Here is a 27,479-nt window from a genome sequence, read left to right as displayed (position 1 = left end):
ACCAGCTAACATGGCTGACTGAGGTTCTTAACAAGGAAAACAGTTTCACTGATTGCTCTGACCTCTCCGAGAAAGGTATCTGAGTTGCAAGCACTTATGGTGAGTGAAACCTTTCTCATTTTCCACAGGAACAAGGTTTCTTTGAGAACTAATCCTCCTTTTATGCCTGAAGTGGTTATTTGAGTTTGTTAAACCAAAATATCCATCTCAGTTTTTTTTTTCCTCAGAATCCAAAACTGAGGGAGATATTCCATGCCTTGGATGTCCACAGGCAACTCTGTTATTATCTCGACAGAACTAATTTTCTCAGATCTTCGGATCAGTTTTTCATTTGTTGTGAAGATGAGAAGAAGGGGCAACCTGTAGGCTTGCCACCTTTTCAAATGGCCATAGTGGGACATTTTCGGGACAGACATCAGATTTTACAGGCCAACACATACCCACAGTAAGTACAAAGGATAGAACTTTACTTTTTTGCCTAAATAAAAGCTTATTTTTGTAGCATTCTAGTTGCTTATCCTGTTTCATGTAACATTTAGGTATTTTAGATACAGAAATATCTATTTTATGCAACTATTACATAAAATATGGGACATAATTATGTCCTACAATCTCAGGACATTTGCCATTTTGAATATTTTTGGTCAGGACACAACCGCCCAAAGTGGGACATGTGGTAACCCTAGCAACCTGTGTCAAAACAGGCTACTTCCAAATGGTTGACTAAGGCTATGTTTTGCTATACTCGCAATAACAAAACTATACCTGGCAGGGTCAAGGCTTACACTGTCAGGGCCTTAGCTTCATCAATGGATTTTTGGAAAGGGTATGATTCTAGAAGTATTCTAGAAGCTCCTGCTTGGTTCTGTATAGATTTGCAAAGCTTTGTAAGCTTGATTCCTTCTCTAATTCCAGATCAGCCTTTGACCATTCTCCAGGGACTCCTGGATGCTTCTCTTTCCACTTTCCAAATGTAGTTAGCTATTGTAATTAACCCATTATAGCTAAGGCTACTGCAGCGGTCATCAGTAAGATGATTATAGTATAGTTATGTAAGTAAACTTTTTATAATAGTAGATGTTTGAATGATCACTGCTGCAGTAGTTGCTCCCTCATCCATACCTCACGTTTTTTGGTGTGCATCTTATGCCAGGGTGTGGACTTTTGTTCCTAGCTTTGACCTTTCAGGGCTCATCCTCCCTCTCTCTGTTGGCAGGAAAGCTGTGATGGGGTTTGTGCCCCAGTTTTTCTTTTAGTAAGCTCTGTTCGAACTGCCTGATTGTGTGGCCATGTGGAAGGTGTCCTGAAGCTGTAAAAGCTGGACGGCTGTTATCCTTGGTAGTATATAACCCATATTGCTTAGGCTGCTACAGCTATTTAAAATACTCTTGCTTTCTGCTTTAAAATTAAATCTGTATACAAATATAAAAAAGTGAGTGGTGGTTGTGGATGGATGGATTAGTAAGACCAAAAACTATTTTACTTATGTGTTTAATCCAACCATTGCCCTCCTAAACAGTAATGAGAAAGTGGAGTGTATTCTTTACACTTTACCCACCAGTTTAACAAGTCAACAAAATTTCAGTCTTTCTCAGCTGCTACTTGCAAAACCACAGTTTGAATGACTAAAACTATATCTGTATCTGACAGGATTGATGCTTTATAGTCTTCCATTTATTCAATGATTTCACAATGTTGCTAGTCTTTGTTAGCCTATCTCCCAACACCTGGTTTAGGTCCAAGGTAGTCCTTATTCTTTTAGCTAGCTCCTGTGCTATTTTATTTTCTATCACTCAAGCATTTTCCTTTGGAAAAACGTTAAATGTTTCACTGTCAAAGTGTCTGTGTGGCTTTGTTATTGTCAGAAGAATGAGAAGCTCCCATCTGTTTACTGGCGCACCCTTTGTTGACTAAACAACTTTTTGCTGCATTTGTCTCTTCTTCATATAAAAATGTCTGTGATTCTCCAAGAAAAAATATTCTGAGGGCAGCTGGATACAGCAGTTTGAATCTCGCACTTGCCTCTTGACATCTCCTGATTGCTAAGGTAGACTTGCTTATCTTCTTCCTGGTGTATAATGAATAATTGTTTTTCACAAAAGTTGCTAATTTCTCCTCAGGTAGATAGCAAATGTTGGAGGTGTGATGGGGGAAGAAAGAGATAATTGGGAACTTATTTTGTGGGAGTGTAATGAGTTGTCTGACTTAAACAAAATCCCTGCAGATTACTCTATCAGAAATACTGGGTGAGCAAATTGGTATAACTAAGGAAATTAATTTTTGGGGCTATGATGCAGAATTGGAAATGCCTAGGTGCGGTAAAGCCTTGCTGAGTCTAATTATGGCGGCTGCCAAAAAAGCAGTTTCTTGAAAATGAAAATCAGAAGGCCAGATGTATTAACAACCTACACTAAGTGTACACAATCTGTATTCAAGAACATTCCTAGCACATTTTTTGTGCTTTCTAGTCCCTTATAAAGATTACTAAGTGTACATAAGGGTGCAAGAAAATCGTCAGGAAAACTAAAATTAGGAAGAAGGTGTGAGTTATGCTTGTGTTGTCTGTTCACAGTCCAGGGTAAGTGTAAACCAGCTGTACCAAAAGTAGTGAATATAGAAATAGAGATAAAACAACTGGAAATGGGATCTTTAGAAAAGAGTAGGAGCAAATTACATAAAAATGGGAATTGTGGGAACAATACATGCAGAATAATGTTTTGGAGAAGGAATGAGTTGAGCTTTAAAAGTAGGCAAGATTTGGATGAGCTATGTAATATTTGACTGACAGTGATTGGGTAGATTATAAGTGATGTTTAAAGTTTGCAACTAAAATATGTCATCATGGTTTGTTTTCATTTATATAAATGCATGATTGCCTTTATCATAAGTGGTAATTTAAAAAAGATGTTTCTTGTTTACAAAAATAATTTTTCACAAACATTGCTGTCCCCAATTTTTAATTCTTCTCCCTTTTGCCACATTTTTGTCAGGATCATCTCCTTATGCTGGTATAATTGCATCTTTATTAATATAGGTCTTAGCTGCTTTCTCATTGTCAGATTTGGAGCCCTGTCACAATGCGCCCTCTCAATTAAGATATTATGCTGAGAGAACAATCTAGTCAGTTGCCTGTCTGTACTTAAAATGAATGCAGTCTATTCCTTCCAGTTTCTCTGAGTACGCATTGTTTTCTAATGCCACCATTTTTGGAAATAGCTCTTTTTAAGAAGCCTAATGCTTAGCCAGACTTTGTTTCATTTCTGTATTCAGTTTTTATGGTTTTATCAGGTCAACTAGATCTGATGATGTCAATCTTCATTTAATTCTTGACAAATGGGTTCGGTTCTGACATTGGAACCAACACAGCTGTTACTATGGCCCACGAGAACCATAAACCCTTGAGTTTAAGTCCTACCCAGAATGCTTCTTTCCAAATTATCCCAGATCTCGTTTGCCGTGCCAATAGCTCTCGAGCTATGCAAACTTTTTCTTATATTTTTGTGCTTAGGTCTTGTGTTTTAATACATTTTCTTTTCTATAGTATATTTTTTATGTAATCTCCTCTTATAGCCTACCCGTTTTTCTGATAGCTCCTTACCTTTCTTTTCTTTCAACTACCATTGCTGATAGTTTTTCTATTCCGTGTCTTAGGGTATCTTCGTCTACCATCAATGGTAGTCTTTCTTCTCTGTACTTCTGGGTATTCTCTACTACCATAGTTGGAAGCCCATCTTTATTTCCTTTCTTATCTTTTAAGAAAAAAAAGTGTTTATGACTTATGTTTCTTCTATTCACTTTCTCTAAGTCCATAGTGTGTATGAGATGTGTTGTGTGCTGTGTACCATGGCTGATAAAAGCAAAGGCACTTTAAGGTTGAAGAAATGCCTCAAATGTACTTGAAAACTGTCCAATTCTGATAGGCACTCTCTTTGCATTTACTGACTGGACCCGGTGCATTTACAGGAAGATTGCTTTCTGTGCCACAACTTTAGTCACCAGGCCTTGATTGAAAGAAAAATAAGTTAATTTTGAAAGGTATGTTAAAATATGCTTTTGAAGAGGCCATCTCTGATCATGGCTTAGAAAGTAAAACAGATGTTTCATCCCATTCCTCATCATCTTCTTCAAAGGTTGACAAGTCCAAGAAAAGGAGTCAATCTGTGCCAGCTTCTCACTCGACCTCAATGACTAAATGGTTTAAACCGTCTGTTCCCTCTATTTCTGCACAACCCACACGGACCTTACAAGATTCTTCAGTACCGATCTCCTCAGTGCCGACAGTTTCCTCCTCACCAGTGCCAAAATTGTCGGCACAGATCAAAGGCCAAGCTATGGAACCATTAGTCTCGGTGCTGTCTGTTTCTTCAGTGCTGATATCTTCGCCGCCAGCTGAAAGTGAAGAATTTTCATTCTTAGATCATGCTAGGACCATATATTCCCCATCCACTGACCCCTTTGTAAGTCAGTTACCCAGCTACTTTTTGGAACGACACAGATCCTCTTCTACCCAGTCTATTCATTCCACCAAGAGCCTGACTGCATCAGATGTGCTGCAATTGGTAGATCAGCTCCTTGCGGCAAGGAGATTTTAAACTATGTCCTCTGTTCCCGCTCCTTCCAGTGCCGGAACCTGACCTCCTTTGACTCAAACTATTCTTCCTCCTCCAATCTCCATTGAGGGCTTGGAGACCAAGGCTCCAACTTTCTCTGTGCCAACTGTTTTGGTTCTAGCTAGGTCTTTATCTCTGGTTCTGATTCCCTACCCTGAGCTCTTTGCCACTTTTGGACCCAGAGACCTTTCAGGTTCGTGGCTAAACTGTTGGCTCCAAGGGGCATGAGTTGACTCCAGTTTTTTTGAGCCATCCCTACACCTCATTAGCTCAACCCTGACCTCGGGAGTGGTTTCTTTGGAGTGGGGAAGAACCACTGTTTCGAGGCAATCTTTCTCAGTTTGGGCTTCCTTCCCTCTTTGGGGGGAACCAGCTTTCTAGGCCATGGAGAGGACTGTGTCCACTGTGAGTGTTCAATTGGTTCCACCGCCATTGGAGTAGCTTCCCAGTCCTTCCCCTCATCCAGAGTCTCAACCTGTTCCAACACTTGGACACGGTTTGTCCTCTTCTGACACCTTCTCAGATTGTCCCACTGAGGAGGTTCCTCAGAACAGGAAGTGTAGGAGAAAACACTTAGATTCCCCAGAGGAATCCCATCACAGAAGACACTAATTACGATGAAGGGGAGGGGTCCCCCACAGTTTCCCCTGGAAGTCTTCTCCTTTGGAGATGTCCTGAGATCTTTAAGCAGAGGGGTTGCTGGACATCCCAAAACCCCTCTTTGGAGGACTTAGTGTACATGCAGGTCTTCGGCACTCAACCATCTACCTCTTGGATTACTCCACCCGCTGACAAGCTCATTAAGTTGATCTTGCAACAGGAGTGGAAAGCTCCTGATACCACATAACCCATCTCCAAGAGACCATACAGAATTCTTACTGCACCTGAGAATAATCAGTTTTAGGCAAAAGGGTTGCCAATAGATGCCATGGTGGTAGGGGAGGCCACAAAGAAGGAACTGGCAGAGGAAAGTTCTACTATCTATCCTCCCAGTACCGAGCCTGGGGTGATGGATAGGTTTGGAAGGCGGATTTATGCTTTGACCTTTGCATTACGATCTTTGAACTTTGTGGCACACCTCACCAGACTCCAAAGGGATCTGATTAAAGAGTTATCAGATACCCTGCCAAGAGAGGTGTCTGATGAAGTCTGAGATTAGGGTGGTCAACTGATAAGCAACCTTGAGTCCATTTTGAATTCATACGTGAGACTGGTAGCACTTGCAGCTGAAGGGATGACTAGAGCAGGGGATTCAGGCGTAGTCATAAGGAGATGCACCTCAGTGTGATTGTACGAATTTGTGGAGCCACTCAAGTCTTCATTCATCAATGCCCCCTTTGACGGATCATCCCTTTTTGGCCCTAAAGTTCGAGAAACATTGTCCAGGTGTGAAAAGCATGGAAAGACTTTTCTGCAATGGGTATACATTTTTCTACTCCTCAATGATCCTTTTTGAAGAACCAGATGAGCGGGAAAATGTGGTTCAAAAAGTCCCAAGGCCCTTTCCAGGACACGTGGCAGTGGCTCTTCCAGTTGCAGAGAGAAGAGCTTTAATGGACGATTGTGTCCACGCAGCAGAGATAGTCCACAAAGTCAGGGTTCCAGGGATACCTTTCATGGTAAATCCTATCAGCGCTCCTGAAAGGAGGCCCTATTGCCTTCCTTTGAAGGCAGTCGGGGGGGTGGTTGTTTATCCCTGCACCAACACGCCTGGCTCCAAATAACTTTGGAATTGTGGATGCAGACGATTATAACCAGAGTCTAAACCATACCCTTCCTTCTAAAGCCCCACAGTTGCAAGAAAATCCTGGACATTCCACCCTGTCAGCGGAAACCAGCAGTATTAGAAATGCAAAAACTGCTAGAAAAAATGTCACCCAAGAGGTCCCGCCAGACCAGATGGAATCCAGAGTTTACTCAAGACTCTCTTTCATGCCAAAAAAGACAGGGGACTGGAGACAAATTTTGGATCTAAGTGTTTTGAACAAATCTGTTTGACAGGCAAAATTCCAGATGGTCAACTTTGCCTATTCACCCGTTTTTAGGGAAAGATGATTGGATGTGCTCAGTAGATCTTCAGGATGCGTATTACCACATAAAGATAGACAAGCACTCCAGGTGATTTCTCTGCTTTCGGCTGGGAGCCAGTCGTTATCAGTTCAGAGCTCTGCCCTTTGGTCTCACCACAGCCCCCAGGGTGCTCACCAAATGCATGGCAGCAGCAGCTGCTCACTTGAGACTGCAAGGATTCCTGGTGTTGCCATACTTAGACAACTGGCTCATTACTGCTCCCACCAGGCATCATCTAGAACAAGCAAGTGACTACGTTCTCTGGACCTGTGCCAACTAGGGGATTACTGTAAATTACTAGAAATCACATTTTAATCCGACTGTCTTTAGAGTTCATATGAGCATTTCTAAATACCAATACTTGCATAGCCTCCCTACATTATCTAAGTTTGCAAAACATCAAGGCCCAGGTGCAAAACATTGTCAGAAACAAGAGAGTATCTGCACAACTAGTCCTAAAAGCTTTAGGTTGGTTTCAGATGAGAATTCTACAGTGGCTTCTAGCATCTCAGTGGTCTATAATGTATCAGCCAATGTCAGATTGGATTTTGATTACCAACCATTGCAAGAAAGACCTAGCTTGGTGAAGTCACTCAGAGGAAATTCCCTTGGGCTGTTCCTTTGTACCAACTCACCCCAGACCACAGTGACCATGGATGCCTCCCAGATGGGGTGGGAGAGGAATATCTGGGCAAGACTGTCCAAGGCACTTGGTCCCTCATGGAGGCCAATTTGCATATCAATGTTCTAGAGCTGAGGGTGGTGCTTTTAGCATTGTAGGCCTTTCAGACTGCTGTCCCCTTGGGAATGATTGCAGTTCAAACAGACAGTATGTTTGTAGTTTGGTACATCATCAAGCAGGGGGAACCAAGTCTTCTCCCTTTGTGGAGAAGCTCTCAGAGTCTGGCAGTGGGTGATCTCTTCCAGCCACTTTCTAATAGCAAGTTATATTCCGGGAAATTTGAGTGCGATAGCAGACAAACTGAGCAGATACGTTCTTCTACCTCATGAGTGGTCTCTCAATCCCAAAGTGGGGAAACGTTTTTCTTGGCTGGGGCCAGCGTAGCTGTGACCTATTTGCCTCTCCCTTGAACAACAAGTGCAGCAGCTTCACCCTTGTGCCCCTCCAGGGCAATCCCCAATGGATGCTCTCCTGCTCAGTTGACCTTCTGGACTATTGTACGCTTTTCCCCAAAACATTTAATTCCTTAATTTGTAAAGAAAGTGATCACGTTGAAGAGCAAGTTAATCCTCATTGCCCCATTCTGGCTTCAACAGATTTGGTTCCCTTTTCTTTGCCCTTATCTGATTCAGCGACCATTGTGGACTCTCTACCCAGATCCAGATCTCCTATTCCATCCAGAGGGATTAGTTCACCCAACCTTTCAAAATCTCAAGCTCACAGTTTGGCTTCTCCAGTTACATTGATTGCCAGGTGTAATCATCTATCTTCTGCAGTTTGTAAGATTCTTTTAGCATCCCATAAGCCTTCTACCAGAAAACTCTACAACAGTAAATGGAAAAGATTTCCCTTCTGGGCTCGAAGTAGTAACATTGACCCCTTTTCTACTTCTGTCGACAAAGTCTTAGAATTTTTATCTTTGCTTTTTGAAGCAAGAGCCTATTCCTCTGCTATCAGGGTTCAACTAGCAGCTATTTAAAATTTTCATACTAGGGTCAAAAAATATTCATTAATTTCTCACAAACTTTGCAAAGCTTCTTAAAAGAAACCTTGATGTTAAAACTACCATATAAGAATCCGTCTGCACCTTGTGACTTAAACTTAGTGTTACAAATGGTAGTGCATCCCCTGTTTGAGCCTGCTGCTTACTGCAACCTGAAATTCTTATCTTGGAAAACTATTTTTCTGGTAGCTATTACTTCTGCCAGAAGAATCTCTTAAATTCAACCCTTATCTTTTTAAGCCACTATATTTGATTTTCATAAGGACAGGGTCTTCTTGAGAACAAACCCTTACTTTTTACCAAATGTGGTGTCAGAAACAAATATCAGTCGACTGTCAGTTTACCAGTATTCATTCCCAATTTATGTTTGCATTTATTAGATGTTCACAGAAAACTGTGCTTCTGTCTTCATAGGACAAAAGATGTAAGAAAATCTGTTTCTTTTTCAACTACCAGAATGGGTAAGCTGGTCTCCAAGGTTACCTTATCTAGATGGCTAAAGGATTGTGTACATCCTTCATATACAGCAAGAGGAAAGTTGAATTAGTTGGGCCTGATAAGGTACATTCTACTAGAGCCATAGCTACTTCAGCAGTTTTTCATTCCAAGGCTTCCATCCATGATATTTGTGCAGCAGCGAAATGGGCTACCACACATACCTTTATTACTCATTACAAATTGGATTTGGTCTCTAGAGGAAGAGCATTATTTGGTTCTATGGTGCTCAGGAATATTCTTCCATGAGGTCCTCCCAAGATCTAAGGTAGCTGGGGACTTCCCACATTTGTTAAAGATTGACAACATCAGATAAAAAAATTATGTACTTACCATAACATTCCATCTGTGTTGTCCATCTTCATTTATCCTTGACTTCCCAACCTCCATCCCCATCCATTCTGGCCTCTTAGTGGAACAAGTTATACACTTTTTTCCTATACGACACCAGACATAGTCTGTGTAAAGGTGTTAGAATTATATTTTCTGTCTTTTCTATCTGAAACGCAATCTGAGATAATTTGGAAAGGAGCATTCTGGGTAGGACTTAAGCTCGAGGGTTTTTGGTTCCAGCGGGCTGTAGTAATGGCCAAGTCAGTTCTGATATTGGAACCAAACCCATTTGTCAAGGATAAATGAAGATGGACAACACAGACAGAACATTATGGTAAGTACATAACTTCTTTTTAAAGCTTTTTTTTATTTTTCTGCCCTTTTGCTATGTTACTTGTATATTCCTTCAGTATTTCATTTATTTTAAACATCTCTGAAAGCAATTGATTTGTTTCCCTTTTTTCACAAGAGCTGCAAGATTCTTCCCAGCTAGAGTTTTTATTTTCCTTTTTGGTTGATTTTCTCTCTAAATTTGTTCTTAGCTGTGTAATTACTTGTCAATAATTGTAATTTTACCCAAATTGATCAATTGTATTTGCTTTTTTCTGAGTTTCAGTTTTCACCCTGAGAGAGCTCTAATTAACCTGTTGATCAGTGAGGGGCCATCATGGAACCCCTATTGACATTTGTATTTTTAAGACTTATTTGCATTTATTTTAACAGAATATGTACATCACATTTTCTTAATATCATACACAGTCTCTGAAATGTGATGTGAGGTATGCGATTACACTGAAAAATGATAACTGGAAATTGAGGCATACACCAAATGTTGTACATTTATTAATTTTATGAGTTTGTACAAAGTGCAACCTAAAACTTTTTTATTGGTGCATGTGTTTGTGTGTGTGGGTACAATCTTTTGTTAATGTAAAACTGTGGTAAAAGAAAGTGTTCATAATATAAGGAAGTGGGGCATTCTAGTAATTGTGAAAGATATTGCAGACTGCCAGACATTTTTGGTTTGATTGTCCTCATATCGATGGCATTAAACAGCAGGAATTAAGAAGGGAAGCTGTTGTGCCAGAAGAGAATAAGGACTTTGCTCCTGCTAATGTTAGTGAGTTACCTAATGGTACTGTTACAGATAGGAAGGGGGATAAAGTTACGTACAGTAATTTGAGACCAGCAGGGAAATATGGTGGGGGATGGCATGTTTTAAGTGATAGTTTAGAGGCCAGTATAGTGAAGGTCATCATGGTAAATGTAACACTACAGGAAATGAGATTAGAATTAAAACAAATCTGCCAAAAAACATTTGATTAGTCGTTTCTGTGAACAGGACTCCACTAATAACAATACATAATTTCTGTCGCAAGTTTCAGGTAAATATAGTATGTTTGTTAGATCTCAGGAAATTAAACATTAGCTGAAGACAACAGGTGAAAAACCTTTTGGGTCAACAAACATGAAGTTTTGGCAAAGATTTAGTTTCTGGTGTAAAGCTTTAAGTCAAATATATCACTTTTTGGTGTGATTATTTGGAAACCTGGTAGATTTGTGTTTTTTGAGCTTATAGTACTTATAGGCCTTTGTTAACCAATGGTCATTTACAAACTAACAGGGATGAAAGAAAGAGAGGAAGTATTTGATTTAGAAAATATGTTACAGTTAACTTACCCATCTTTATGATTGGAGTTTGTAGTTGTTACCTAGAAAAGGACAAATAGAAAACACCTACTAATGCTAAAACGCTTAAAAAGGTTTTAATGTATGGCAGCTATAGTTTAGGGCAGAGTATGAGGCCTACATATAAAACAGGAAGTTTATCCACAGAAATTTATCATTATACTTATTCTGACTTACTTATGGTTGTGCAGTCAGTTGTTGACATTTGAATAGGTGATCGTGGCCTTTGTTGCAAAATTCAGACAGAATTCTGGGAATGCAATTTCCTCTCTCCTTAACCCAGGTAAAAAAGAGAACCCCTGCCCAGACCTATATCCCTCCAACTTAGACCTAGCTTCCCAATTTAACTCGTTCTTCATTGATTCCATAGCTAAACTAAGACCATCCTTCACTAATAATTCTGCTTCCCCACACACACGCGCACACATACACACCTCCCTTTCTCTTCTACTAACTCCAGCTCTCAACCTCCTCCCTTCTCTTTGAACCCTATCCCCATCTCCATCATAAAAAACGTATTTCTAAAAATGAAACCATGTTCTAATGCCCCTGACGAGATACCCTCCTACTTCCTAAAAATAGCAGCAGAAGCTGTTGCCTACCCTATCCTGCATACTAGTAAATTGATCAATCTCAAGAGTGCCATGTCCCTCAGCACTGGAAAAAAGCCTTTATTATACCACTCCATAAAGGAGGCAACAATAATGGCATCCCTAACTTCCGACCAGTCGCTATCTTATCCCCTATTTCTAAACTTCTCAAAAAATGTATCCAGCTAAAACTTCTACCCCACCACTTAAGTAATAATCTTCTCACTCCCACACAACATAGATTCTGACCTAGCCACAGCACCACCATCGCCCTCCTCTCCTTCCTAGAAACAGTTAATAAGGCCTGTGACACTGGTCATATTGTGTCCACCTCCTTTTAGATCTGTCAAAGGCCTTTGACACCATTTCTCATAACCTTCTCCTCACTAAACTCTCTAAACTAAACCTACCCCACTCTTCTATCAACTGGTTCACCAGTCACCAATCAAACAGCAAACAAGCAGTCAAGTGGAAAAAAGCTATTTCCCTCTTCCTAAATACTCCCACAGGTGTGCCCCAAGGTTCAATTCTAGGTCCCCTTCTTTTCACTATCTTTAAAAACGACTTTTACCATGCCATCGCTACCACTAACCTCATCCAATATGCCGACGACTCAATCTTCTCTGCTACCACTACTTCCTCATTAACAAAATTACTCAGCTCTGTATATTTTCAGATAGTCTGGAAGGCAGTCTCTCAAAACACAGGTTCCAGCAATTAAATGCGGGCTGTTACTAACAGGTCAAATTTTATGCAAGTGATCCTTGAGTTAGATATCACAAGCTGTAATAACCAGTTATACCAACTGAAGACATGGCAGAAAATAGGGGGTGGGGTGGGGAAAATGGTTTCAACAGAGATCTAAGCAACAACTAACAGTACAATCTCTAAAACCAAAAAAATATACTCAGCTCTGTATATTTGCAGATAGTCTCTCAGAACACAGGTTCCAGCAATTAAATGCAGGCTGTTACTAACAGGTCAAATTGTATGCAAATGATCCTTGAGTTAGATAACATACAAGCTGTAAAAACCAGTTATACCAACTGAAGACACGGCAGAAAATATGGGGGGTGGGTGGGGAAAACATTTTCAACAGATATCTATGCAACAACTAGCAGTACAAACTCTAAAACCAAAAAAATATATATACTCAGCTCTGTATATTTGCAGATAGTCTGGAAGGCAGTCTCTCAAAACACAGGTTCCAGCAATTAAATGTGGGCTGTTACCAACAGGTCAAATTTTATGCAAGTGATCCTTAGAGTTAGATAACACACAAGCTGTAAAAACCAGTTATACCAACTGAAGACACGGCAGAAAATAGGGGGTGGGGTGGGGAAAACAGTTTTAACAGAGATCTAAGCAACAACTAACAGTACAAACTCTAAAACTAAAAAAATATATTCAGCTCTGTATATTTGCAAATAGTCTGGAAGGCAGTCTCTCAGAACACAAGTTCCAGCAATTAAATGTGGGCTATTACTAACAGGTCAAATTTAATGCAAGTGATCCTTGAGTTAGATAACACACAAGCTGTAAAAACCAGTTATACCAACTGAAGACAGGGCAGAAAATAGAGGGTGGGGTGAGGAAAACAGTTTCAACAGAGATCTATACAACTACTGACAGTACAAACTCTCAAACCAATAAAATATACTCAGCTCTGTATATTTGCAGATAGTCTGGAAGGCAGTCTCTCAGAACACAGGTTCCAGCAATAAAATGTGGGCTGTTGCTAACAGGTCAAATTTTATGCAAGTGATCCTTGAGTTAGATAGCACACAAGCTGTAGAAAACAGTTATACCAACTGAAGACACGGCAGAAAATAGGGGGTGGGGTGGGGAAAACCGTTTCTACAGAGATCTAAGCAACAACTAACAGTACGAACTGTAAAACCAAAAAACTATACTCAGCACTGTATATTTTCAGATAGTCTTGTAGGCAGTCTCTCAAAACACAAATTCCAGCAATTAAATGCGGGCTGTTACTAACAGGTCAAATTTTATGCAAGTGATCATTGAGTTAGATAACACTAAAGCTGTAAAAAACACTTATACCAACTGAAGACATGGTAGAAAATAGGGGTGGGGTGGGGAAAACAGTTTCAACAGAGATCTAAGCAACAACTAACAGGACAAACTCTAAAACCAAAAAATATACTCAACTTTTTGCATATTTGCAGATAGTCTGGAGGGCAGTCTCTCAGAACACAGGTTCCAGCAATTAAATGCGGGCTGTTACTAACAGGTCAAATTTTATGCAAGTGATCCCCGAGTTAGATAACACACAAGCTGTAAAAAAATTATACCAACTGAAGACACGGCAGAAAATAGGAGTTGGGGTGGTGAAAACAGTTTCAACAGAGATCTAAGCAGCAACTAACAGTACAAACTCTAAAACCAAAAAAAATATACTCAGCTCTGTATATTTTCAGATAGTCTGGAAGGCAGCCTCTCAGAACACAGGTTCCAGCAATTAAATGCGGGCTGTTACTAACAGGTCACATTTTATGCAAGTGATCCTTGAGTTAGATAACACACAAGCTGTTAAAACCAGTTATACCAACTGAAGACATGGCAGAAAATAGGGGTGGGGTGGGGAAAACAGTTTCAACAGAGATCTAAGCAACAACTAACAGTACAATCTCTAAAACCAAAAAAATATACTCAGCTCTGTATATTTGCAGATAGTCTCTCAGAACACAGGTTCCAGCAATTAAATGCGGGCTGTTACTAACAGGTCAAATTTTATGCAAATGATCCTTGAGTTAGATAACATACAAGCTGTAGAAAACAGTTATACCAACTGAAGACATGGCAGAAAATAGGGGGTGGGTGGGGAAAACATTTTCAACAGATATCTATGCAACAACTAGCAGTACAAACTCTAAAAACAAAAAAATATATATACTCAGATCTGTATATTTGCAGATAGTCTGGAAGGCAGTCTCTCAGAACACAGGTTCCAGCAATTAAATGCGGGCTGTTGCTAACAGGTCAAATTTTAGGAAAGTGATCCTTGAGTTAGATAACACACAAGCTGAAAAACAGTTATGCCAACTGAAGACAGGACAGAAATTAGGGGGTGGGGTGGGGAAAACAGTTTCAACAGAGATCTAAGCAACAACTAACAGTAAAAATTCTAAAACCAAAAAAATATACTTGGCTCTGTATATTTGCAGATAATTGGGAAGGCAGTCTCTCAGAACACAGGTTCCAGCAATTAAATGCGGGCTGTTACTAACAGGTCAAATTTTATGCAAGTGATTCTTGAGTTAGATAACACACAAGCTGTAATAACCAGTTATACCAACTGAAGACACGGCAGAAAATAGGGGGTTGGATGGGGAAAACAGTTTCAACAGAGATCTAAGCAACAACTAACAGTACATATTCTAAAACCAAAAAAATATATTCAGCTCTGTATATTTGCAGATAGTCTGGAAGGCAGTCTCTCAGAACACAGGTTCCAGCAATTAAATGTGGGGTGTTACTAACAGGTCAAATTTTATAGAAGTGATCCTTGAGTTAGATAACACTCAAGCTGTAAAAAACAGTTGTACCAACTGAAGACACGGCAGAAAATAGGGGGTGGGGTGGGGAAAACAGTTTCAACAGAGATCTAAGCAACAACTAACAGTCTTCTTCTGCTTTCAGCTTTTCCCGGTTAGGGGTCGCCACAGCGGATCACTGTCCGCTCATTATTGGCAGTGGAGTTTTACAGTGTCGAGCTGCCAGCCTGGCACCCAACCTTCCACAGAAAGCACACACACGCACACACTCATGCCTATGGCCAACTTAGTGTGTCCAATCCACTTACAGCATGTCTTTGGGATGTGGGAGGAAACCGGAGCACCCGGAGGAAACCCACATGACCATGGGGAGGACATGCAGACTCCGCACAGAAGGCACCCCAGCCGAGGATCAACCCGGAGAACCTCTTGCTGTGAGGCGGCAACGCTAACCACTGCACCACCGTGGCTGCCCTAAGCAACAACTAACAGTACAAACTCTAAAACCAAAAAAAATGTACTCAGCTCTGTACATTTGCATAGTCTGGAAGGCAGTCTCTCAGAACTCAAGTTACAGCAATTAAATATGGGCTGTTACTAACAGGTCAAATTTAATGCAAGTGATCCTTGAGTTAGATAGCAGACAAGCTGTAAAAAACAGTTATACCAACTGAAGACACAGAAGAAAATAGGGGGTGGGGTGGGGAAAACAGTTTCAACAGACATCAAAGCAACAGCTAACAGTACAAACTCTAAAGCGAAAAAAATATACTCAGCTCTGTATATTTGCAGATAGTCTGGAAGGCAGTCTCTCAAAACACAGGTTCCAGCAATTAAATGCGGGCTGTTACCAACAGGTCAAATTTTATGCAAGTGATCCTTGAGTTAGATAACACACAAGCTGTAAAAAACAGTTATACCAACTGAAGACACGGCAGAAAATAGGGGGTGGGGTGGGGAAAACAGTTTTAACAGAGATCTAAGCAACAACTAACAGTACAAACTCTAAAACTAAAAAAATATATTCAGCTCTGTATATTTGCAAATAGTCTGGAAGGCAGTCTCTCAGAACACAGGTTCCAGCAATAAAATGTGGGCTGTTACTAACAGGTCAAATTTTATGCAAGTGGTCCTTGAGTTAGATAGCACACAAGCTGTAAAAAAACAGTTATACCAACTGAAGACACGGCAGAAAATAGGGGGTGGGGTGGGGAAAACCATTTCTACAGAGATCTAAGCAACAACTAACAGTACAAACTGTAAAACCAAAAAACTATACTCATCACTGTATATTTTCAGATAGTCTTGTAGGCAGTCTCTCAAAACACAAATTCCAGCAATTAAATGCGGGCTGTTACTAACAGGTCACATTTTATGCAAGTGATCCTTGAGTTAGATAACACACAAGCTGTTAAAACCAGTTATACCAACTGAAGACATGGCAGAAAATAGGGGGTGGGGTGGGGAAAACAGTTTCAACAGAGACTAAGCAACAATTAACAGGGCAAACTCTAAAACCAAAAAAATATACTCAGCTTTTTGCATATTTGCAGATAGTCTGGAGGGCAGTCTCTCAGAACACAGGTTCCAGCAATTAAATGCGGGCTGTTACTAACAGGTCAAATTTTATGCAAGTGATCCCCAAGTTAGATAACACACAAGCTGTAAAAAAGTTATACCAACCGAAGACACGGCAGAAAATAGGAGTTGGGGTGGTGAAAACAGTTTCAACAGAGATCTAAGCAGCAACTAACTGTACAAACTCTAAAACCAAAAAAATATACTCAGCTGTATATTTTCAGATAGTCTGGAAGGCACTCTCTCAGAACACAGGTTCCAGCAATTAAATGCGGGCTGTTACTAACAGGTCAAATTTTATGCAAGTGATCCTTGAGTTAAATAACACACAAGGTGTAAAAACGAGTTATGCCAACTGAAGACATGGCAGAAAATAGGGGTTGAGGTGGAGAAAACAGTTTGAACAGAGATCTAAGCAACAACTAGCAGTACAAACTCTAAAACCAAAAAAATATACTCCACTCTGTATATTTGCAGATAGTCTGGAAGGCAGTCTCTCAGAACACAGGTTCCAGCAATTGAATGTAGGCTGTTACTAACAGGTCAAATTTTATGCAACTGATCCTTGAGTTAGATAACACACAAGGTGTAAAAACTAGTTATGCCAACTGAAGATGCGGCAGAAAATAGGGATTGAGGTGGGAAAACAGTTTCAACAGAGATATAAGCAACAACTAACAGTACAAACTCTAAAACCAAAAAAATATACTCAGCTCTGTATATTTGCAGATAGTCTGAAAGGCAGTCTCTCAGAACACAGGTTCCAGCAATTAAATGCGGGCTGTTACTTCTTCTTCTTCTTCTTTCGGCGTTTCCCGGTTAGGGGTCGCCACAGCGGATCACCTTGTCCGCACATTGAATGGCAGTGGAGTTTTACGGTGTCGAGTTGCCAGCCCGGCGCCCAACCTTCCACAGAAGGCACACTCACACGCACACCTAGGGCCAATTTAGAGTGTCCAGTCCACCTGCAGCATGTCTTTGGGATGTGGGAGGAAACCGGAGCACCCGGAGGAAACCCACGTGACCACAGGGAGGACATGCAGACTCCGCACAGAAGGCACCCCAGCTGAGGATCGAACCGGAGAACCTCTTGCTGTGAGGCGGCAATGCTAACCACTGCACCACCGTGGCCGCCAAAATGCGGGCTGTTACTAACAGGTCTAATTTTATACAAGTGATCCTTGAGTTAGATAACACACAAGCTGTAAAAACCAGTTATACCAACTGAAGACATGGCAGAAAATAGGGGGTGGGTTGGGGAAAACAGTTTCAACAGAGATCTAAGCAACAACTAACATGGCAAACTCTAAAACCAAAAAAATATACTCAGCTCTGTATATTTGCAGGTAGTCTGGAAGGCAGTCTCTCAGAACACAGGTTCCAGCCATTAAATGCAGGCTGTTACTAACAGGTCAAATTTTATGCAAGTGATCCTTGAGTTAGATAACACACAAGCTGTAAAAACCAGTTATACCAACTGAATACATGGTTGAAAATAGGGGGGAGTGGGGAAAACAGTTTCAACAGAGATCTAAGCAACAACTAACAGTACAAACTCTAAAACCAAAAAAATATACTCAGCTCTGTATATTTGCAGATAGTCTGGAAGGCAGTCTCTCAGAACGCAGGTTCCAGGAATTAAATGCAGGCTGTTACAAACAGGTCAAATTTTATGCAAGTAATCCTTGAGTTAGTCAACACACAAGCTGTAAAAAAACAGTTATACCAACTGAAGACACGGCAGAAAATGGGGGGGGGGGCACTTTCAACCAAGATCTAAGCCACAACTAACAGTACAAACTCTAAAACCAAAAAAATATACTCAGCTCTGTATATTTACAGATAGATTAGAAAGCAGTCTCTCGGAACAGGGAGATAACAGTTTCAACAGGGATCTAAGCAACAATTAACGAACTCTGAAACCAAAAAATATATACTCAGATCTGTATATTTGCAGATAGATTGGAAAGCAGTCTCTCAGAACACAGGTTCCAGCAATTAAATGCAGGCTGTTACTAACAGGTCTAATTTTATCCTTGAGTTAGATAACACACAAGCTGTAAAAACCAGTTATACCAACTGAAGAGTTCTGGATATGGCTGTATCGGGTGATATTGAGCATGTATCATTTCACACAATACTGAAAAAGATGTTGGCCAGGTCTCCGGATTAATGTGTACTGCTGTCAAGTGAAGAATGACAACCTTTATAAAGTACACTTCACTTTGCGCCTGTATTTCTCAGCTACGGGAGGTGCTCTGAAAAACTGTTCATAGTTGAAGTGCAGTACCATACACGTAAAAAATCACCGGTCTTGGCAGTGCTCATCACATTCCACGGTTTATTCAGTCAGCCGTGACATGCAAAGGAAAATGTTTTTCTGCACATTATAACCACTGCGATCGTGCAGCACCAGACAAGACTTTCGTGTCTGCAGTACTGACTGCCTGCCAAATGAAGTAAAAATGAAAACTTAACCTTACCTAATGAACATGATTAGTTTCACATCACACTTGTCAGTCCTGCAAAAATGGTAACATAAATCCGAAACACAGCAGCGCAAAGATGTGGTAATGGTGTAACGGAAAAGTACCCCATTTTCTTTTATTGCAGTTACTTATCAAATGTCCAGTTTTTCCACAAAAAAAAACATGTTTTGAGTTGTCCCCAGTATTTTAAGATACCCCCACCCCCCTCCACGTGTATCATGCTTGGTATATGTAGAATTATTTTTCTGTTTCTATTTTTAAAGCAATTTTACATTTCCATCTGTCAGTCCATAAATCCCTTTTGTTATAAACCTTTGCAATGTCCAGTACTACTTTACATAAAGTTTTCAAATGTTCTTTCAAAGTCTCTTTTTCCACCTCTGTTTGTAACTGTGCATGTATTTTCATTTTTTTATTTCTCTGTTAAATGCTTTTATCACATAAAGATTGCATGGGTTACTGTCTATTTTTTTTTCATATTCTCCAGTCTCAAGAGTGTCGCAAAATATCTCTTTGTTAATACGAATAAATGCTCCTTACTTCATGTACTTATACACTCAAATGACCTATTAAATTGTCCTACAATTATACCTGTCCATTTCTTTGTCTTCTTTCCTTTGGATCCTTACTACATACTTCTGTTTTTCTTTTACTTCTGCCTTTTTCTCTTCTGCTACCCCATTTTCCCTTATTTTACTTTCTCTGCATATGTTCTCTTTTTCATCTCACCACTATTCTTCAGGATTGTCTTTGCTTCCTCTTTTTGTATTTTCTCCATAATGACCCCCAGTCCAGGGGTAGCATATGGTGAGTAATTTATGTAATGTTAGAATGAATGAGAATTGTTAAAAAGAAAATGTGTATACTGCATGAAAACTGAGATATGTCACTATGGTTTGCTTTCTGTCATTGTATTGATATCTGTGTCATTTCATTTGTGTTTCAAACAATTCTCAGTGTACCATGTGTTGGAAGCATGTACACACTTCAGCAGTGATGTCACTGCATGTTGATCATTCGTCTTGGAACAAGTAGGCAAAACATAAAATATTATCATTAATGTAGGCAGATGTGGATAAAAACCCGGCTGCTGAGAATACCTCATAGCTGAGCCATATATTGTGGCATTGTAGTATGAAAGAGAACAGCAGAACAACTAGTATAATTTTGCTAATGTTCTGTACATGCAAATTTGTCTCCCAGTGTATATGGTACTGCTGAGGTTTCATCTGTTAATGTATTAGGAGGCATCCTGTCAGTTTGACATTCTCGGAGTGGGACATCAAGCAGGTTGACAGTGAGTGATTAAGGGTTACCAAGATTGTAAAATGAATAGGAGCAATGACGTATTATGAAAAGCTTAGCTGTTTGAGTGAAAAAACTGAGCAGAAGGAAGAGAGGAGATGTAATATTGTTATACTGCATCATTGCTGTCAACATTGCCATTATCATACCTTAGATGCTACAGCATCAGAGATAGGAGAAGGAGAGTGGAGGCATGGACAATAGTTTTAAATGGTAGCTGCAAACCCTCCCCTTAAAACTGTCATACACTTGGTTGGATTTTGTTTTGCTTGGAAATGGAAAATAAATCTACAGAATGGTTTGTAGGTGATTGGTTGGATGCAATTAACTAGCAAGGGAAGTAGTGGATTCTTTGAAATGACCGCAAATGGATAGACTTGAACTAAATGTCTTTGATCACAGATATATTTTATACATGTGTATAAAAATTTCTGGAACTGTTACTAAACACACAGTACTATATTGTCACTGTTGTAAGTGCTTTTGGCAAGCATCTGGTTATTTCCCTGAGTACAGGTGATTTTGTGTGTGTTCACAAAATATTATCTGTACTGTGAGGTTAATGATGAGGTTGAGGAATCTCCAAAGTTTTCAAACGATGGCCTTCTTTAGCCAGTTAAAATAATTCAGAGAGAAATTACTTTTAGTAAATTAGAAGTATGAACTAGCTTTTATGAGTAACTGGTTAAGATAGGATGATTTCTTTATTTTCATGTTGTCAGATACTTAAAAGCATATTTGTTTAATCCAATTTTTATCATAAGCTAAATTTATTTGCCATTAAATGCATTGAGATTATCGTTGTAGTTGCTCATGTATTGTATTATTTAATTATAGGACAGAAGGATGTGACTGTCTTACCAAAGCATCAGAAGTGCATCATGCATGTGGATATTGACTGTTTCTTTGTCTCCGTGAGTGTTCTGGATTCACCAGACTTGAAAGGTTAGTATAGACAATAATTCATTATTTATTATGAGGGAAAATGGGTCTTACTTAGGTTCATGGAAGGTTACTAGGCTAACAGCCCTAGAATGTTTACAGGCCTAGCCATATTTATCCCAAGTTGTCCCAAATGTCATTGGTTACGTGAGTGAAATTTGCAGAAGTAAAGGTCTATGATAATTAATACCAACTTCCTCTGTCCAGGAGGGACATGGGTGCCACCCCAGGAGAGAATTTATAGACACCCATCCATTGATCTAGGCTGTGTTTGAAGAATGTCAGGGAGGGTCTCTGTTTCACATGAATTAGAAGCTTGTTCTAGTGAAGTGGCACTCTGTGGGAGATGTTTCTATCTTTCCAGCATAACCTGTTCAGGTCAGGGGGTAGGTTTAGATCCCTGGAGCGAGTGACCCTTGTGCAGTTTGATTTATGAATGTGTAACATTTCCCTCGGGGCTGGGTCAGAGACTGCTCTGTAAACCAGGCACAGATTACCCCTTAGCAACCTGTAGGAGACAGAATACAGTGACAGGGCTTTCAGTCTTTCTGCGCAAGACTTGTTTTGTGTACCCTGTAATTTCTTGGTGAGAAACCTCTGTGGTCTCTCCAATTGTTGCAGGTGTCTGGTGAAGTGCATGCAAAAGGGAGCATTGTATTCGATTATTGGACTGATGAGGGCTGAGTATAATAGAATTATAACATCCTTAGATCTAAATGTAATGCCTTCACTTATAAGATGTGTCACACAGAAGGATTTCCTTACTACTGTGGATACATGGTGGTCAAAGTTCAGGTTGCTATCAACTTGAGTACCCAGATCATGTACCACAGGGTTTACACTTAGGGGGGGTGCTGTCTGTAATGTAATTAGCAGGGATGTCATCTTTCCCAAAGGGAATAATAATGCATTTATTTGCATTTAGCTTTAATCCGTGACTTTAGCACCAATCATTTGTCTGCATTAACCCTGTCTGCAGTATACTAACATTATTGGGGGACTCAATGATTGCTCCAAATTTGCAGTTATCAGCAAACTTGGTCAGCCACAGGCCATCCAAGTTTGCCTGGACTTCTGAGAAATAAATTCTGAACAGTAATGGACCCAGCACAGAACCTTGTGGTACGCCACTGATGATTGCTCTTTTCCTACAGGTGAAGTTAACCCACGTTGACAGTATGTGTCCTGTTGGTGAGCCAGTTGGTTGCCTATTTGGTTATGTAGGGGTTACTTCCCAATTAGGAGAGTTTATCTATAATACATGAGTTGGGGATTGTGTCAATATGCTTTAGCTAGGTCAGGATATGCTGTATACACTGTCTTTCTCTCGTTAAGGGCCTTTGCGACTTCCTCAAAGAAATAAACTATGTTTAACAAGCATGATCCACCTTTAACGAATCTGAACTGGTTGTGTCCAGAGTTTGGAGATTATCTATGTCCTTGTTAATAAAGTCCATAGTGATTCTTTCCATGGCTTTGAAGATAAGGCTAGTCAAGCTCATGGGCCTGTAATTCCCACGTTCGGTTGATGGTCCCCCTTTGTGCAGAGGGATTCCTGTTGCTGTCCTCCAGTACGCTGGAACATAGCCAGTCCACAGGCTGTGGTTACACATGAATCCAAGCGGGTCTTCTAGGTCATATTTTAAGTTGTTTGAAAGGCAACCTGGAATGTTGTCTGGTCCCACTGATAACATTTTTTTGGCCTTGGACAGTGCTGAGATGACTTGCTGTCTTGAGATAATAAGCTTGAGGAATGGTAGCAGGCATATTTTGGGGGATGACTGGAGGGGATGGGAGTGAATTTTTCTCCAAATTTGTCAGCTAGCAGGTTGGCTGTTACCTGCAGTTGAGTATGGGTGGTGCCATCCACCACCAGTTCAATGCATAGCTGGGTATTCAGTTTTTAGTTTTTGGATATAGTTAAAGAAAGCCTTGTGATTATCCTTAACTAGGGAGGCTTTTTTTGCTTCAAAATTAGCTTTGGAGGACTTGACAAGATCTCTGAATTGTTAGTTTAAGCTAGAGAGAGATTTCTTCCTCTACTGAGCTAGTTCCCTCTTGTTCTTAGACATGAGTTTTTCTTTTTTTATATAGCCTATTTATACTAGGGGTCCACCAGGGTGGCTTGTTTTTTCAGCAAGACCTGTTTTTATTCTGGTCAGGTACAGACAATTCTTTACAATTGCTTAAATGGTTATACAGGGTATTAGTGTACACCTCTGCACATGTGTCTGTGTTATCTGCATTGGAGGGGGCTTTGAAACCTCTTATACCATCACTTAGTAAGAAATGTATAAAAACTCCAGATAGCTAAAGGCTGCTTAGCCAAACAAAAATATTTAGAAAATGTATTGATTAATAAAACAATAAAATGGCATAAAAACAAGAATAAACGCCTTCAACTCCTAGAGCCTTCATCAGATCCTGCATTACTGCCAGTACTCCTCCCCTTTGAAGCAAAAAGCAGCCAGTTAATAATTTAAAATTTTTTATATCTAGGTAGTCTCCTCCATTTCAACAGTAGCTTCAAAGGAATCATTCCATTCAGTCCAGGGAGCTGATTAGCCTGCAAATCAGCAGTCCATCGGCTCTCCAAAACCTCTGTTTTATTATATAAATCACCACTCTGAGGATTATCATGTATTAATTCTTATGCCATAAATATAAACTTGTGTTGTACATTCTCTTGAATATGTTTAGACAAAGCACTGGTGTCCTTTCTTAGTCTAATGTCACTGAGTTGACGTAAAATTCTATCTTTGAATTGATGATTAGTCTTACCAACATAAAATCATTTACAGAGGGTGCAAATAGCTGCATAAATGTGCTTGGTGTTAAAATCTGCATATGTTTTCAGCTGATATAACCTTTTGGTAACAAGATGTCTAAAAGAATTACTACTGTTAATTGAAGCACATGCCCAGCATTTCTGAGAGCACAAGTGAATGTCAGAATGAAGGATATAAATCCTGAAATGCCTAAAACCGCTACAATGATCGATGTCCTTCAAGAATGCAACTGCAGTCCTGACATATGGGTTGTCCTGCCTCGGGCAGCCCTTCGGTCGGCCGGATTCCAAAGTGTGGGTCCGGCGTTGGCTGATGTCGCCTCCTCCCCGACGTCAGAGCGGCTGGGGTATAAAGGCATCCGCCGACGCCATCTTCTTCAGACTTTCTTGCCGCGCGGTGCCCGAAGCAGAAGCAGTTCACAAGTGCCGGTCGGTCAGCTCCTGTGTTTTCTGTTACCGAAGTCATCTAAAAGCTAAGTACCCCGTTGAGGAACATTTTTTCTTGCCTCAGCCGATGTCAGAAAAAATTGAAAAAGTTAATAATTGTTTGTCTTGTGGTAAACAAATACCTCAAAAGGACTTCCATTCTTACTGCCTCCCTTGCCTGGGCCCAGACCACGACGTCTCGGCCTGTGCTGCCTGTGCTTTGTTTAATAAGCTCACACTCAGGCGCCGGGCAGAATTTGCCGAAGACTTCTTTGGCGAATCTTACGCTTATATCATGCCGTCGGAGCAACCGACAGCACAAACTACCAAAAAACGCAAGGACCGGGACCGACATCCTTGGCCCGCGTCGTCCACCAATACCACGTCTAAGCCTTCCGCGAGTGCATCGGTCCCTTCGGAAACGGTAATTCAACCGCTCCAGGCAGACGACACCTCTTTAACGCGTTCTTCTGTCCCAGAGATTTCACCGGTGCTGGTTTTTAGTTTTCCTCCAGAAACCGAAGCTCTGGATCTACCCGACACCATTCTTGTAGACAAAGTTACCCCTGCACGTGGGGCAGCTAGGCCTCCAGTATCCATGTCCATCAAGGCCTTTGCACGTGCTAAGGCTGCCAGCCAAGCCAAGGCCCATCCTAAAACTACTTCTCAGGGCCCATCTGATAGACAGATCATGACTCTGGCTGCAGATCTAATCTCTCTTATCAGGGGTTCTCAGCCGCACCCAGACAGAGGTTCTCAGCCGCCTGCAGATAAAAGGCCTAGAACTGAGCAGGCAGACACCCTCTCTTCAGATGAAGCCTCTGGGGATTCAGAGCACTCTAACACCCAAGAAGAATCCTTCCAGGCCTATGAGGACTCTGATGCTGAGGAATCAATTCCCTCTGCTTCTCCTCCAGAGGATATTTCTTTCGGTGAAGTTCTCCACTCCATGAGAGAACATTTTCAATGGCAGGTTCAGGAATTTTCTGATTCCAGGAAAAGGCTACGTACCTTCCTTAAGTTACCCCAGCACAGACCATTAGCTATCCCTCCAGTGTTGGATGTCCTGGATGATGTATACTCAGACTCCAGTGCTTCCCCTGATTCTCTCCCTCCTGCTCCTGTCAAGCCAGACAGATATTACAGGGTTCCTGAAACTCATAAGCATCTCTTTAAGGCCCACTCTGTGGATCTAGAAACTATTTCACAGGGCCCCAAAGGAGTGGCTACTTCCTCGGCTAAAAACCCGCTGACAGGGAAGCTAGGTCCCTGGAGAGATGGGGCAAAAAAGTTTATACTTCTTCCACCCTTGCCATGAGGTCGCTTAACTGCCTTTTTCATATGTTTCAGTACCAGGATTACTTAATGGATGTTTGCAGAAAAAGTTAGCCTCTCCTGAGCCTATAGATAGAAAGGCATTGCAGGATTTGGTACATAATACTCAGCAGGTTAGCAATCATTTTCTTCAGTGTGGTTATGATGCATTGGAAGCTTCATGTAGGGCAGCTATGACAGAGGCCGTTATACGTAGACATGCTTGGTTGAAAGAACAGCCACTGCCAGACCATGTTAAAGTAAAGCTCCTAGATGCACCTCTGGAAAAACAGAAGCTTTTTGGTGCTAATGCACAGGATGTATTGAAGTCTATTGAGGAAAAGGCAAAATCAATACAGACAGTCAAAGATTTCCTCCAGGTTCAGCCACCCAGATTAAGCAGGAATTGGCCTTCAAAGAATTGGTCCTTTCCAGACTCAGACAAGTTTCAAAGGGGGGAAAAACAGGCGTGCTTGAGGTAGAGGGCAATACCGAGGCTCCTACAGGGACCGCCAGTGGCAACCACCAAATCAGAGAAGTGGCACAGGTAGTTCACCTGCACCACAGGGACAATCACAATGACTTGACTTTCACTACGCCTACCAAGGCTCAAAGAGAAGCACCTCTAGGCGGAAAATTATCCTTATTCTCAGAAAACTGGCACATTTTAACCAAGGACAAATGGATTCTGGACATAACAGACAAAGGTTACAGGTTCCACTTCCATACCTTACCAACTGGACAAGGCATGCCAAACCTGCCACAAAATCAAAGGGCAGAGGCACTCATACAAGTTTCAAAGCTGTTACAAATAAAAGCAATAGAAAAGGTTCCTCCTCAGGAACAAGGCCAGGGATTCTATTCAAGACTGTTCCTTGTTCCAAGAAAAGAAAAACAATGGAGGCCTATACTGGACTTGTCCGTTCTAAACACTTTTCTCATTGTGCCAAAATTCAAAATGCTGACGTTGCAGCAACTCCTTCCCATGCTGGGCAAGGGGTCTTGGCTGGTCACTCTGGACCTCAAGGAGGCATACCTGCATGTCCCAATCAGACACAGTTGCAGAAGATACCTTAGATTTCTTGCAGGAACAGAGCATTATCAATTCTCAGCATTGCCGTTTGGCTTATCTACTGCGCCCAGAGTATTCACGAAATGCCTGGTATCAGTAGTTGCACATTGCAGGCTCCAGGGGATTCAAATATACCCTTACCTGGACGACTGCCTCATACAAGCAGACAGCAAACAAACCTTGATAAAAAACTTGGATTATGTCATTCAGCTGCTACAGGCTTTGGGATACACAGTCAACATCCAAAAATCAAGACTACTGCCATCCCAAAAGATTATTTTTCTAGGAGCAGAACTGGATACACAATCACAAATGGCTTTCCTCACAGAGGAGAAACAACAGCATTTACCAGATTACTTCAAAAGCCTAGCAAAGCTTACCCAGCTGACCGCAAGGAAGTCCCTGCAGGCCCTGGGGTTCATGGCATCTTGCATTCTTCTGATCCCTCTGGCAAGACTACACATGAGAAAGCTACAATGGTACCTAAAAAGCTTGTGGTCTCAACACAGCCACAACCTAGAAAGACGTAATACCACTCATACCATGCCTACAAAGGGAATTTTTGTGGTGGGCTCAAG

General features: G+C 40.9%; 1 protein-coding gene across 1 annotated transcript in view; it reads left to right on the top strand.

Moving 5' to 3' along the window:
- The window catches only part of REV1 (REV1 DNA directed polymerase), a 4,137,464-nt gene that overhangs the window by 1,462,578 nt on the left and 2,647,407 nt on the right, over positions 1–27,479 (top strand). Inside the window, exon 7 of the mRNA XM_044071967.1 lies at positions 21,197–21,304. Coding sequence (XP_043927902.1) covers positions 21,197–21,304 — 108 coding nt within the window. The remainder of the gene's footprint in view (positions 1–21,196; positions 21,305–27,479) is intronic.

Source organism: Protopterus annectens, chromosome 5.part0 (genome assembly GCF_019279795.1).
Source record: "Protopterus annectens isolate FY-2018-M chromosome 5.part0, PAN1.0, whole genome shotgun sequence".
Classification (NCBI taxonomy): domain Eukaryota; kingdom Metazoa; phylum Chordata; order Ceratodontiformes; family Protopteridae; genus Protopterus; species Protopterus annectens.
This window is presented reverse-complemented; position numbering and strand designations above follow the sequence as displayed.